At 44.8% G+C, this 15,787-nt stretch overlaps 1 protein-coding gene across 1 annotated transcript; it reads left to right on the top strand.

Annotated features, from left to right (window-relative positions):
- On the top strand, positions 1 to 8,225 carry pck2 (phosphoenolpyruvate carboxykinase 2 (mitochondrial)). Its single transcript, XM_072378518.1, has 11 exons — positions 1 to 300; positions 3,985 to 4,197; positions 4,291 to 4,475; positions 4,856 to 4,926; positions 5,136 to 5,271; positions 5,375 to 5,562; positions 5,642 to 5,804; positions 5,881 to 6,096; positions 6,296 to 6,433; positions 6,885 to 6,980; positions 7,138 to 8,225. Exons 1-11 carry the CDS (start codon positions 269 to 271, stop codon positions 7,605 to 7,607), a joined length of 1,908 nt encoding a protein of 635 aa, XP_072234619.1. The 5' UTR covers positions 1 to 268; the 3' UTR covers positions 7,608 to 8,225.
- Positions 8,226 to 15,787: the final 7,562 nt, after the last annotated feature.

Genomic DNA, 15,787 nt, shown 5'->3' with positions numbered 1-15,787 from the left:
TCTGAAGTTCACTTTAAAAAGCGGCCGGAGGACTTTGTGGAGTTTATCTGTGCGCCGGGGTCGTGCAGTGGAGCAGAGGCAGGGCAGCATCCAGTTAACCGGTTACAGGGTGTTTCTGGACAAGCGTACAAAGTGCAAGGTCCTCTCAGAGGAAAGATATGAAGCTTTGAAGAGCTTCAACCCCCGTTTAATCACTGCAGAGAACTCACATGTGCCTTTCTACCGCACTTATTTTTCGTTGATAATTTTAGTTTTTTTTTACCTCAAAATGTCGTGCCTTTTATTAGGAGTCATACGAAGGTGAGTGTTCATCACGTGTCGTTCGTTTTGTTGTAAACCGAAATGCTCGTGAGGACAGGTTTGTCTATGCTGTGTCAGTGCATTTATCTTTTCTGTTTTTCAGTTTTAACAATGCAGAAAAAAAACGTTACGTTACTTTTTGCTGCGTATTTATCGCCTGAAATGTTTAAAAACTGCCCGCTTGCGTCAAGAAATCCCTCCCGTTTGGTGTATCTAACGTGAGCCATTTTGTTACTCATTATTGTTTCAAACAATTACTTGAAACATTTTAAAGTTGTGAAATGTTCTTGGTCTGCCAGATGCTTGTTGACAGCAGTTAGAAACTTGTCGGACTGGATTTGTTTTAAACGTCCACATCACCAACTACTGCTGACATACATTTGTAGGATTGTTCTTCTTCGTCTTGTTCTTCTGAACAGTTTGTGTGTTAAAAATGCTTTTCTGCATTCCTTCTCTTTACCTCTTTTAAACCCCCCTCCAGGCTTTTTGACAGCTCACAGGAAACTTGGAGTCAAAGTGAGCTCTCACCTGCATTATGCGTGTGCTTTTCTTTCTTATTTTTTAAAAAACAGAAACTTTCAGGATGCATGTGAAAACAGTGAGTGCTTAGAGCATGCGAGCTGGCGCCAGTGGGGCCTGTGCTCCCGTGCTGCTTTGTTTGTCTTTCTGCCTGTTAATGGTAGGAACCGGCACTGAATGTCCTGGAGCTTGTTCCGTGTGTTTTTTGCCTGTGCACTCGCCCGTGCAGCACGTGCGCACGTTCTCTGCTGCGACAACCCAAGCTCGAGCAGACTCTGGCCCCAGTCAAGGCTGTTGACTCGGGTCTCTCTGGGCGTTGAAGGGGGTGGGGGGGGTGTGTCGGTCAGCGGTGGGCGAGGATTGGCCTGCCGACTTTGGGGTGTCGGCTTTGAGGGAAAGTTCCTCTGCTGGAAGCTGCCAAAGGGGACTGAACCATCCTTTGGATGTCTCTGGCTGTCATCAGCATAAATCTTGCAAAATTGGTCAAGTTGCAACATTCTTGAACTTATCAGGCATGGGAACCATGAGCAGAGACAAAGGCAGGAGATGATCCTCTGTCTTAAATCAACTGCTGCATGCGCCTCAGCAGGAAAATGAACTATCAGGGAGCTCTTTGCTTCTGTTACTTACGCTGAAACTCAATCCAGCTCATCTCTTTACTTAATCCTAGTCACATTGAAGATAATACTCAGCACCACACCACTTGTTACTGTAATTAGCTGCACGACGGGGTGGCTTTCAGGGTGCATAATTGATTTACTACTTGTGGCTAAAGGGCTGTAGAGTAGACTGAAGAAACTGCTCTAATATCACAGAGGAGACAAACTATTCTTCAGGTTTCTGGGGCAAAGGTCAGTGTGAAGAGCTGGTGTAAATATTTGCTCAGTTTCCACTCTGTTGATCATGTCATTGATCTGCTTAGTTAAATGAGTGATTAAATCTTAGGTTAGTAGGTCAAAACTGCCACTTTGTTTTTGTCAAAGCCCACCGCTTTGATCCAGATGTTTTAAGGGTTGCCATCACAACCTTTCCAGACATTCGTTGATTCCAGAAGCCCGATCCTGCTAATTTTGCTGCCCCACCCCCCACCCCCCTCATAATTTTGGGAATTTTGGGTACCAGCATGACCAAAGTACTATCAAAAGCAACATTTCCTCCTGCCTCACCTTTGAGTGCAGAAGCCACAGTTAAGTCATGTGAAGAGCAAGCCCACATGCTAAAGTTAGCTGGTGGATGCACACACACAAAAACAGCCCCCCCCATCAGAGCTCAGGTCAGCATTTTCATTGTGAGGAGTGGAGTTTAAACACTGCTGACGTCAGTGTTTTAAACTCGCAGCCTCACACTGCTGTTGGCATGCTCAAAAACTCTGTGTGTCCTGTAAAAGCCACAAATGTTGCTGTGTTATTAGCATGCTTTCATGGACAGGTACAGTTTTTCGTTCGTAGATGGTTTATGACGTTCACATCAGGGATGCTCGGATACATGGACCCGGGCGATGCTCGGCTCGTTGACTTCAGTCGGCCTTTTGGCAGCGGCCGGCGTACCTGCTCATTGACTTTTCCCTGAAACGGACAAGATTTATTTACTTTAATTCTGTTGAGCAAAAAAAAAAAAAACAAAGAAGAGAACTATTGGCAAATGTTTATCGGGCTAAAGAGTCTTTTGAGGCAGATTTTAGTCTTACTCAAAGGACGTGCTGATGTGAGAGCTTATCATTAAGTTTCTTTTGAGACTTCATCAAAGAATTTGTGCCCATTTAAAGATGGTGTGATGAAGGACTGACATGCTTTCAAACTCTTCAAGTATTCATGATATATGTTTGTTTCCCAGACACTAAAGGGGAAATAAATGACAAAAACAAGCAATATTGGCTATTATTGTTAATTATCATTATTGTTGGCTATTAGCCAAATTCCAGATTACAAGATAAAGGACGGACATTAAAACGCAATCAGTCCCGAAGCTGTCGCTCTGTCTTTTATTGTACATCGATTTGCTTCTTCAGCACAAACAACTGTGTTGATGATTAATTTTTCTCACAAGGTTCCAAGTAAGTGTTTCAGAGGGAGTTTGAGCCGTGGCGCTGTTCTTTGCTCTCACATTGTTCGAGTTACACGCTATCTCCTTTGTCATCGTTAACTCCTCAACCTGCCCACTGCTCATGCCCTTTGTACATTGAGAGCAGATGTGCGTGTTTATCTGCATGCATTAGGACATTTGTGTGTGTGTGCATGTGTGTGTGTGTGTGTGTAAGGAGACACTCAGTGCTGCTACTTGGAAGCCAGGTTGCCCGCCCTTGATCCGACGACAGTGTTGGTCAGCCACAGTGAAAAAGTGTGACTTTTATTTCCTGTGATGCTCCTTAGTCGTTACTCAGATGTGTGTTAATGTCTTCTCACGGGAGCACACAGTAAAACGTTAGCCACACTGCTCACAGATGGATAGACACACACAGGTTTGTGTTGTACCAATAGCCCTCTCACATACATGTGTAGATTATTTTGCTGCTCTTTTTCCAGATAAGTCATTATGTGTGCCTCTGCCTTCCCTAAAGACCGACCAAGACATGTCATTCTCACCGCTGCTCGGAGTGTTTGAGGCGCATACCGTACGATCGCCAACTACAAATCCCAGCCAGGCTTCTGCCTGCATGCTACTCTCTCCTCTTCTATTTGTGGTTTTTTCCCACTTTGTTTGTCCAGAAAGGCACAAAAAGGGTGAGGAAAAAACACAACCCCACTCCCGCCACATGATAACCACGAGAGTTCACTATCACACAGGGTGGGCGTCAACAAATTCCACAATGCGCTGTGGCATTCTATAAAAGAATTACAGTTCTACTGGAACAATGGCTTTGTCTTGTATATCTTAGTACCAGAAGAGCCATTTGTGGCAGGTCTAGCAGGAAAATATCTGTGCATAGGCATGAACTGAACGTTGAGAGGAAGACTTTCATGGTTTTGTAGTTCAACTGCATTAAGGTTGCGAGATCACCTGCCATTGAACAAAGTTGATTTATTTAGTGTAATGTACCAGTTTGACAAGTCTAAGAAATATTGACGCAGAGATAGTTATCTCATAAAGTGGTTTATGTGCTGAGTTCAGTCATGTATCCTTTACTCATCAGCAGAGTCACGGATTTGTCACGTTCTTCTCTCTCAGGCAGGGTGGTGTTGGGGCGAGCGTGGGGGTCCGGTCCCTGGCCTCCATCCCCTCACTACCACCGGCGGTGGCTGATTTTGTGAAGGGAGCGGTGGATGAGTGCAAACCCGCCAATGTCCATGTGGTGACCGGGACTCCGGAGGAAACGGCCAACATCCTGGCAGGTCTGGAGAGGGATGGCATGGTGAAGAGGCTTCCCAAATATGAGAACTGGTGAGGGGTGTGGCGTTTAACAGCAAGCCGCATGTCATTGCATTTTGAAATCGTTTTCCTGAGTAATGCTCTGATTCATTCTGTGTTTGGCAGCTGGCTGGCACGGACAGACCCGAAGGACGTGGCCCGGGTGGAGAGTAAGACTGTCATTGTAACCAAGAGCCAGAGAGACACCATCCCCATCCCTGCTGGAGGGGCGAAGAGCCAGCTCGGTAACTGGATGAGCGAGTCCGACTGGCAGAAAGCTAGACAGGAGCGTTTTCCCAGCTGCATGGCAGGTATGTTGCGATATGGATAATAAAATCTTCCACTTTTGTTGCCAGAAAAGCACACACTTTACCCTTTTTTTTTTCAATTTGCCACAGAATGTTAACTGCACTCTGCTCTTGCACAGTGGCTCTGCAGCAAGATTAAAAAGTTAAAGATCCCCTCCTGGCTTTTTCCAAGATATTCAAAAGGACAGCATGTCTTGTCCCTTGTGTCCTTTTGCATGTAGCAAACACCGCATGAATCGGCTTGTAAAAATGTTCCTTCCTCCGTGTCTCTGGGGGTGAGAAAGAAAAGGTCACCTACAAAAGGCTATAATACCTTGTGGTCAAGATTTGTTAAGGCGATAAAGAAATTGATTATGTCTATTCTCTCTGCATCCTCTCTGCAGGTCGGACCATGTATGTGATTCCATTCAGTATGGGTCCTGTAGGCTCCTCTCTGAGTAAATATGGTGTCCAGGTACTGACTGTTGTTACTGAAATGCTTCATACTTAAAGGCGTGCAATAAAACAATCATCCTGCTGTGCTGCTTGGTGTTGGGAATTGCTGTGATTTATTGTCATGGTTTATCATACTTCCTAATTAGTTGTTGTTGTATTTTACGGTTATTGCCCACTGAAAGTCCAACGGTGTAGATCAGGGCCATAAACATCTTGTGTCTCGTCCAGGTGACCGACTCGCCGTACGTTGTGGCCAGTATGGGGATCATGACGCGTATGGGAACTCCTGTTCTGAAGAAACTGTCTGAAGGAGTGGAGTTTGTCCGCTGTCAGCACACTTTGGGACGACCTTTACCTCTAACAGGTACAGATTCCAAGAGCCTAAATGGAGTTGAAATGGAAACGGATGTTATTTCTTTGACTTTTTATCTAAATTAACCTCCCTTCCTCCTCGGTTCCCTCTCCAGCTCCTCTGGTTAACTCGTGGCCCTGTAACCCAGGCAAGGTACTGATATCCCACATTCCAGACACCAGGCAGATCTTGTCCTTTGGCAGTGGTTACGGAGGAAACTCCCTCCTCGGGAAGAAGTGCTTCGCCCTGCGCATCGCCTCCCGCATCGCCAAGGATGAGGGCTGGCTGGCTGAGCACATGTTGGTGAGAATGGAGAATGTTATCTTGGGCTTCTTTTCAGCTTTGTCAGTTGTTTTTAGCCACGTCTCTCCCCTGTCCTCAGATCCTGGGAATCACCAGCCCTCAGGGGGTGAAGCGTTACGTAGCTGCGGCCTTCCCCAGCGCTTGCGGTAAAACCAACCTGGCCATGATGAAACCCTCTCTACCGGGCTGGAAGGTGGAGTGTGTGGGTGACGACATTGCGTGGATGAAGTTTGACAGTAAAGGCGAGTGCAGAGCCCCCACAGCTGCTTTGTTGCTGAGCAGGCATTGTTCTAAACCTCGTCCCTCGTCTCACTGTAGGTAAACTCAGGGCCATCAACCCAGAGAACGGATTCTTCGGTGTGGCTCCAGGCACCTCCGACAAGACCAACCCCTATGCCATGGCTACCATTGCCAGAAACACCGTGTTCACCAATGTTGGTGAGACCAGTGACGGAGGAGTGTGGTGGGAGGGGCTTGACCCCCCTGCTGCAGGCGTCACACTAACAGACTGGCACGGCAATACCTGGAAGCCAGGTAACATCAGCCTGGACTTGACTTACTCAGTGTTGTTTCACCGTGTAAACAGCACCATCTAGTGGTGTAATAAGGCAAGGTCACTTTTACACACCGGTTGGGCCGGAGAACAGACACACCCTTCAACCAGATTATTCTGACGTCTGAACATCAGAGACACAGAGTTAAGAACAAACCCTGGTTTTCTGGTTTTACACAGGAAGTTCTACAGCTTGCGCCCACCCCAACTCTCGCTTCTGTGCCCCCGCGGCTCAGTGTCCCATCATTGACCCCCAGTGGGAGAGCGAGGAGGGTGTTCCCATCGACGCCATCATCTTTGGAGGCAGGAGGCCGCAAGGTTTGTACCGCTTCGATTCTATACACAGGGTTTTATTTTTCTATTGGAAGAGACATTGTTTTGTGCCTCTGTTATGCGACTGGCACAGAGAGAAGTTTTGTAAAATAGCTTAACTTTATTTGCCCTCGATTAGTATCGGCACGATAAGTTAAAAAAAATTAAAAAAGACAATGCAGAGGGAACTCTACATTGTCTGTTTGTTTTGAATACTGAACACTAGTTATTGTTTTGTGACAGTCTCACGGTTCTTGAGGTTGGAAGGCTTCACTTACCATCACTTTGGTCTTCAGTTCCCTCCACAGACCACTTTGACCATGTTGTCAGAATGTTTTGGATCATGGTCATGTCGGAAGGACCATTTCTGCCCAAAGCCAATTTTCACATCTCTAGCTGGGATGAAAGCAAAATTTGGCATCGATGATAATAATTTTGGGTCTGTTGATGTTGTCAGGAGTCCCCCTGGTCTATGAGTCCTTCAACTGGCAACACGGAGTGTTTGTTGGAGCTGCAATGAGGTCGGAGGCCACAGCTGCTGCTGAGCATCAAGGTACAAACTCATATATGATCTCTTTGGTAAATAAGTGTCTTTCAGTTCTGAAAAAATATATCATTTTTTATTAATATAATGATGTTACAGGCGAGGTACAGGTAGTTCCTCTTCCTAAAGCTTTGTCAGATTTATAAAGTATTTAATTTTTCCTCAGGTAAGGTGATCATGCATGACCCCTTCGCCATGCGGCCATTCTTTGGCTACAACTTCGGTGACTACCTCGCTCACTGGCTGAGCATGCAGAGCCGAAAGACCCCCACTCAACTGCCCAAGATTTTCCACGTCAACTGGTTCAGAAAGGACCCTGCAACCGGCGCCTTCCTCTGGCCTGGGTTTGGCGAAAACGCCCGTGTGCTGGAGTGGATCTTCAAGCGCTGCGGCAGAGAGAGGGAAGACGAGGCAGCCAAGAAGAGCATCGTCGGCTGGCTGCCGGAAAACGACGCCATCAACACTAAAGGTCTGAGCAGCAAGGTGGACATGGGCGCCCTGTTCGATGTGCCAAAGCCGTTCTGGCAGAACGAGACCAAGGAGCTGAGAACCTACTTCACTCAGCAAGTTGGAGCTGATCTGCCAGCTCAGGTGGAGGCTGAGCTGAAGGCGCTGGAGGACAGAGTGCACAGTTAAAAACCTGCAGACAGGAAGCTGATCCAGAAGCAACAAAGCAACAGTTACCTTTTGGACCCTACTACACATTAATGCTGCAACACTTGAAATGGTGCTGAGTCGGTGGTATGACTGAGGTATGACTCTCAACATGAAGGTTAAGTTTTTGAGAGAGAAGCTGATGTCACTACCTCCGTCCACTCACATATCCCAGCATGCTGCTGGAGTACAATCAACTTGGCCTCATAGTGCCTTCGAGACGTTTAACAATCCAGTGTCCAGGCTGTTTGTGTTTACAGGCTGAAGCCCAAAGAGCTTTTTGTTTAGTCAGCGTTCTGACAGGGCACATACAGTTGGTTTCATTGTATTTTATTTTTAACATTTTTATTTTTTAAAAGCTTTGAAATTGTGAATTTTAACACCAACTTCCCTTTATTTTAAACGGAGCTTGACATGAAAAAAAAAACCAACCCAATGTTATCAGAAGTCCATCAACTACTCAGGACATTGCAGCAGATTTTGACTGGAGCCATGCATTACCGTGCGTTTTTCAATGATTGTGATTAATCTGTATGATTTCAGCTGATGTTTACACAGTGAAAATGTGAAATGTTGGACCAATAAATGCCATTGAGATTATCAGGTGTTCTCAGACTTTTTTAATGCCAGTGCAGTTAACCGTGACTGTGATCATCCACCAGTGATGCAGCCCAGCGGACAGGACTTTATGGTAAACATTCATAATCCATTCAAACTGAACCTTTTTTCTTTAAACCTGACCTGTTCAGAGGTTATAGCTGTTGATATATTTTAGGTCAAAGTAAAAAAAAAAAGAGATAAAAAGATAAATTCAAATGAAGACAATGCAAAAAATGGATTTGAGCTTAATTCGCCTCCTTGGAAAGGAACGACTGTTGTAGTATACAGTGCATGAGCGATTTTTGTAACAAAAATATCTACATTACATGGCTATTAAATAATCAAAGAAAAAAAGCAGTTAAATAATATCAGAGCAAAGAACCAAACATTGATTATAATTTTAGAATCCGTATTAACAAAAAAATGACAAATGTTCTGACAAAATGGTACTGGTCTGGTGTTCAAGTCAAAAATGTAAGGGTCACACTTTTAAACCACGACAAAGTACTGATTTTAATGGATATTTGACACTAGTAGCTTTTTACATAAACAAATAATGAGAAACAATAAATTTGGGCCTTTTTTTTCCCTTTTTTTTCTTCAGATTTGTATTGAGGAGATGTGAATAAGAAACGGTAAAAATGAGAAAACCTAGGCACAAAAAATTCCAACATCTGTTTGAGATGGTTGTCAGCTGTTTTCAAGAATTCTCATGTATGGGGGGGGTGGAATCATGGAAACAAATTGGTGAACCATGTCTGACCTGGTAAAGACTGAAATGATCTGATTTGCACCTGTTTTTTTAGGTCTGAGCTGCACATGATGAACTCACATGACTGACCGACCTCTTCCTGGATATGACACGAAGAATTAAATTCAATTCAGTTTATTTACATAGCGCCAAATCACAACAAATGTCATCTCAAGGCGCTTCAATGATACAGTCCGATTCAAGCCAATAAGAGTCAAATTCATTGTAATCATAATCCAATTAATTAGATTCAAAATTAGTCCAATTCATACATACAGAGCCAACTCAAAAACAATTTCCTAGATAAGGAAACCAATAGATTGCACCGAAACGTCTCTCCGGTCCAATCTTCCGTCCTGAGCGTGCAACGAGGCGACTGTGGAAAGAAACGACTCCCTTTTAACAGGAAGAAACCTCTGGCAGAACCAGACGCAGGAAGGGTGACCATCCGCCTCGACCAGCTGGGGTTTGAGAGGACAGAAAAGAAGGGGGAAAAACACCATAACGCCATTCAAAGGATACCTGTTGGGACAGGGAAACACAAGTTAATGACAACAATATTGTCATATGTACATAATGTCATATAAAGAAATGAGAGTGGGAAAAAGAAAGCAAAGGGATAAGAGGTGTGCGATAAGAGATGGGATGAGTTTTGTGTATGCAACTACAGTGGTGACAGGTGCTTCTATCGAGTTAAAAGACAGTGAGATGTAATTGTGTACAAACAGTCAGTGTTCAACGTACTGAAAGTGCAATCTGAAGAAATGCAATATATTTTTATTTATTTCAGATTTTAACACGATTTTAAATGTGTTTTTCCAGATAGACTTTCAATCAATAAGGTACTGAAGAAAACAAAATTCTCAAGAAACTTGAATTGCTGAGGCAAAAACTCGGGCCTGGGAGGAGTTCGGTGAGACCATGGAGAACGATTTCCGGACGGCCTCGAAGAGATTCTGGTCCACCATCCGGCGTCTCAGGGGGGGGAAGCGGCTCACAGTCAACACTGTTTACAGTGGGGACGGGGCTTTGCTGACCTCAACTAGGGATGTTGTGAGTCGGTGGGGGGAGTACTTCGAGGAACTCCTCAATCCTACCAACACGTGCTCAGAAGAGGCAGAGTCGGAGAGCTCGGAGACGGGGCCTCCCATTTCTGGGGCTGAGGTTGCCGAGGTGGTCAAAAAGCTCCTAGGTGGCAAGGCCCCGGGGGTGGATGAGGTCCGTCCTGAGTTTCTCAAGGCTCTGGATGTTGTAGGGCTGTCTTGGCTGACACGCCTCTGCAGCATCGCGTGGACATCGGGGACAGTGCCTCTGGACTGGCAGATTGGGGTGGTGGTCCCCCTCTTTAAAAAGGGGGACCGGAGGGTGTGTTCCAACTATAGGGGTATCACACTCCTCAGCCTCCCTGGTAAGGTCTATTCGGGGGTATTGGAGAGGAGGATCCGTCGGATAATCGAGCCTCGGATTCAGGAGATGCAGTGTGGCTTTCGTCCTGGCCGTGGAACAGTGGACCAGCTCTATACCCTCGGCAGGATCCTGGAGGGTGCATGGGAGTTCGCCCAACCAGTCTACATGTGTTTTGTAGACTTGGAGAAAGCGTTCGACCGTGTCCCTCGTGGAGTCCTGTGGGGGGTGCTCCGGGAATATGGAGAGCCGGACCCCTTGATAGGGTCCGTTCGGTCTCTGTATGACCGGTGCCAGAGTTTGGTCCGCATTGCCGGCAGTAAGTCGGATACGTTTCCGGTGAGAGTTGGACTCCGTCAGGGCTGCCCTTTGTCACCGATTCTGTTCCTAACTTTTATGGACAGAATTTCTAGGCGCAGCCAGGGCGTTGAGGGTGTCCGATTTGGCGACCTCAGAATCGGGTCTCTGCTTTTTGCAGATGATGTGGTTCTGTTAGCGTCATCAGGCCGTGACTTTCAGCTCTCACTGGAGCGATTCGCAGCCGAGTGTGAAGCGGCTGGGATGAGAATCAGCACCTCCAAATCCGAGACTATGGTTCTCAGCCGGAAAAGGGTGGAATGCTCTCTCCGGGTCGGGAATGAGATCCTTCCCCAAGTGGAGGAGTTCAAGTATCTCGGGGTCTTGTTCACGAGTGAGGGACGAATGGAGCGGGAGATTGACGGGCGGATCGGTGCGGCGTCTGCAGTGTTGCGGGCTCTGCACCGACCCGTCGTTGTGAAGAAGGAGCTGAGCAAGAAGGCGAAGCTCTCTACTTACTGGTCAATCTACGTTCCCATCCTCACCTATGGTCACGAGTTGTGGGTAGTGACCGAAAGAACAAGATCGCGAATACAAGCGGCCGAAATGGGTTTCCTCCGCAGGGTGTCTGGGCTCTCCCTTAGAGATAGGGTGAGAAGCTCAGTCATCCGGGAGGGGCTCGGAGTAGAACCGCTGCTCCTCCGCATTGAGAGGAGTCAGATGAGGTGGCTCGGGCATCTGGTTAGGATGCCCCCTGGGCGCCTCCCTGGGGAGGTGTTCCGGGCACGTCCCACTGGGAGGAGACCCCGGGGAAGACCCAGGACACGCTGGAGAGACTATGTCTCTCGGCTGGCCTGGGAACGCCTCGGGGTCCCCCCGGAAGAGCTGGAAGAAGTGGCCGGGGACAGAGACGTCTGGGTTTCTCTGCTCAAGCTGCTGCCCCCGCGACCCGACCCCCGGATAAGCGGCAGATGATGGATGGATGGATGGATGAACTTGAATTTCTCACAGCATAACCAGCAGATAAAGTTTGTTTTGATTCACAATAGTGAAATGACACAATTCAATCCAGGGATGCAAATCAAATTTGACAGTCATCAAATGCCAGAATCATTCAAGTAAACCAAGATCATGTGAGCAAAATTCAAACCCCAAAAATGTCAAATTTGGAAACCACAAAGACTGTGTTCTTTAATTTCACCCCCATAATAGATGAGAAGACACAGAATTACAAGGTATTGGCAGTTATCACTTTCTTTACAAGTAAATCCAGCAAGAAATCCCACCCAGATCCACAAAGTAATAAGAAAATTAAACTTGATGAAAAATAATGGTTTAAAGTACGGAAATTATCCGAAAGCAAGCACGTAAGAATGTATAAAAAATGCATATAGTTTGACTTCAGTTCAATATTGCCATAGTTTACATATACTGATTGACATCGTGTAAAAAACAGTGCTGAAAACACACAATATGTTCCAGGGTTCCTACTCAATTCCCATTTCAAAATTCCACTCTTCCAGACTGAAATGTAATTTTTCCTGGACATTTGTTACATGAGAACAAACGTGAAAATGTTTGTTAAATAAGCTTTGAAATATGAAGGGCAAACATAATGAACAAAATGGTGTAAACTGGCTGAAATTTACTCCACAAAAAGGGCAAAACATTGTTCAGTTAGCATAAACTGACCACGTGAAGCAGGACTACAAATTCAGTTGTTTGTACTACAAGTTTGGGTCACCGTGACGTCACGTCCGACCTTTAGGACATTCCGTTGCCGTCTTCTGTTAATTTGTTTTTCGCTTTATACCTGTGTTTTGCCACTTGTAGTTTTGTGTCGGCACGAGCTTTTTTTTAAAATGCAGATTTGTTTCCCTAATTTTTTTTTTTTTTCTAAATTTGCTATTTTTTTTTATGTGAATTTGTTTTTTAAAATGTAAATTTGTTTCCTAAAATGTAAATTCCATCCATCCATCATCCTGGGTCTCCCCCGGGGTCTCCTCCCAGTGGGACGTGCCCGGAACACCTCCCCAGGGAGGCGTCGAGGGGGCATCCTAACCAGATGCCCGAGCCACCTCATCTGACTCCTCTCAATGCGGAGGAGCAGCGGTTCTACTCCGAGCCCCTCCCGGATGACTGAGCTTCTCACCCTATCTCTAAGGGAGAGCCTAGACACCCTGCAGAGGAAGCCCATTTCGGCCGCTTGTATTCGCGATCTTGTTCTTTCGGTCACTACCCACAACTCGTGACCATAGGTGAGGATGGGAACGTAGATTGACCAGTAAGTAGAGAGCTTCGCCTTCTTGCTCAGCTCCTTCTTCACAACGACGGGTCGGTGCAGAGCCCGCAACACTGCAGACGCCGCACCGATCCGCCCGTCAATCTCCCGCTCCATTCGTCCCTCACTCGTGAACAAGACCCCGAGATACTTGAACTCCTCCACTTGGGGAAGGATCTCATTCCCGACCCGGAGAGAGCATTCCACCCTTTTCCGGCTGCTTTTTGCAGATGATGTGGTTCTGTTAGCGTCGTCAGGCCGTGACCTTCAGCTCTCACTGGAGCGATTCGCAGCCGAGTGTGAAGCGGCTGGGATGAGAATCAGCACCTCCAAATCCGAGACTATGGTTCTCAGCCGGAAAATGTAAATTTCTTTTTAAAAATTAAAACTTGTTCTTCCAAAATACACTTGTTTCCTAAAATTAATTTGTTTCTTAAAATGTTAATTTCTACAAAAAAATGTAAGATTTTAAAATGTTATTTTGTTTTTTAATTTGTTAATGTGTTTTTTTAATTGTAAATGTGTTTTGCACTTCTCAGCCACCATAGAGAAAACTGCCTTTGAGTCAGAATATAATTTTGAGTTCTGTTGTGCTATACTACTATTTTGCTGCCAAGTATTTGCTTGAAGATTGTAATTCCAGGAACTATAGCGCATACAAATGAATTACCCCTAAACTAGTGCACATAATTTTATCAAAGTTACAATGCTGAAACAGTATGAATAGAATAAGAGTAAAACCTGAAAACGTGAAAGTACATTTATCCTGCAATCTGTTTCATGACCAGCAGGGGGAGACAACTAGTTGCATAGAGAGGGCTGAGAAAGCACTGCTTACTTCAATTTTATACTCATTTTCATAACTTTTATCAGTGTTTATCAATGGGTTTTAATCTAGCATAATATTGTTTTGGTAAAACCATGGTCCCATTTATACTAAAACAGACAAACCAAGCTATGCTTGATGATTTGACATCTGCCACTCACAGCCACTTGAGATTCAGTGTCTTGTTCAAAGACGTTTCAGAATATGGAGAGGCCCAGGGCTGAACTGCAGTCCTTTTGATTAAAAGTGCAAACTGTTCTACCACCTAAGGCACAGCCACCTAGTGTGTCTCTAGTGTCTGTGGGCTCTTAGTAACTCAAAAAATGTATGTGGTCTAAAAAAAACGAGATGCTGATGGCTAAAAAGTGAAAGGGAATTCTTCAACACAGCACATAGACCAAGAGTTGATATGATAGTTAATTTACATCTGTTATAAAGGCCTATAATCTATGTGAATATATATATATGTTACATACATAAAGATATATTAAAGTTTGACTCTTACTGTGGAAGAGAAGTAAACACCTATCCAAAGTAGCAGTACCAAGAGCTGAATTAATAGCAACTATAACATCACCTGACAAGAACATCTGATATGATTGTTCACACATACTGTATGTGATGATAAGAGGACAGTAATACTTCAGAGGACTTATACCCACTGAAGGGGTCAGTAATTATGGCATTTGAGCCATGTACAACTCACATAATAACCCCAGTTAGGCTCAACTTATGATCGCCATGTCTGGTCAACAGAAACACTCGTTAGTGCCTTGAATGAACCACGAGGGCCAGAAAGTAGACAGGCTAACGTACAAATGTGTGTGCTATCTGGGTATATTCCACTTTATTTCTGTCCCATGATGCACTTTTCCTCACTCTGCTCATGTACATATGACATTATTGTTGTCATTAACTTGTCTTTCTCTTTCTTAGCAGGTACCCCTGGCCTGGTGTTATGGTGCTTGCTATCACCTCTTTTCTGTCTTGTACTTCCTTTTCAATTGTATCGATTTAATTGGATTATAGTTGTATTACAATGAATAGTAATATAATTGACTTCAGTTGGACGGTGTCTTTGAAATGGCTTCAGATGACACTTGTTGTGACTTGGGTACTACATAAATGAATCTGAACTGAATCACACTGAAAACATTAGAGAACCGTCAGAACAATAATACTGCTTCAGGTTAAAACACATGGAACTGATTCCAAATGTGGAATCTGCATGTGGCAGCTTTTCATTGAAAGTCTCATACAGCTAATGGAGACCATCATTTGGCCAATTAAAACACTTCAGACCCGTGTGAGAAACATCATGAGTGACTTGAGTCAACTGTGTGATTCATTCTTAAAAATCAGAAACACACTGGAGTGCACAGAACCACCATAAAGGCCTAAAAAATGACAAAGGAAGTAGAACACCCTTGAGAAGATAGACATGATTGTCAACATCTACAGTTAAGAGAATTAAGAACATTGGGCCTCATGCAAGAACATTTTCAAATTTTTATTCTCAATTTCTCTCACTTTTTTTCGTAAGAAGGTCTCGTACGAACACGCCACTGCTGACACTGCTAAAAATGACAGATTTTCCGTTTTGGATCTCTGAAAGCAGAACTTCAATCTCAGAGCCGTGAAGTTGTTCTTTTTGCACCTTGATGCCATTCTCATGACTCAACACCCAACACTTCCTGGCACAGGAGAGAGAAGCGTAGTCCTATATGGTATTATTTTGGGCGTGGAGTATGCAAATTCACTATCCTCGTGCACGTGCAGTTAAATACGCACGGGTGGCATTCATCATGTACGCAGATTGTTTACACAGTTTTTCTGAAGTTAAGAGTGTTTGTTGAATCTGACGTGGCGTGTTCGTACGAGACCTTAGAAAAAAGTGAGTGAAATTTTGAATAAAAATAAAAAAATGTTCTTGCATGAGGCCTATTCTTCCAATGAGGCTCAGAGTCGCTGGAGTCGGTTAACACAAAGGTTTAATCTTGCAG

This window comes from Leuresthes tenuis, unplaced genomic scaffold (genome assembly GCF_036924035.1).
Source record: "Leuresthes tenuis unplaced genomic scaffold, fLeuTen1.0.hap1 SCAF_24, whole genome shotgun sequence".
Lineage (NCBI taxonomy): Eukaryota > Metazoa > Chordata > Actinopteri > Atheriniformes > Atherinopsidae > Leuresthes > Leuresthes tenuis.
Note: the sequence above shows the minus strand (reverse complement) of the source record. Positions and strands in the feature narration are given on the sequence as shown.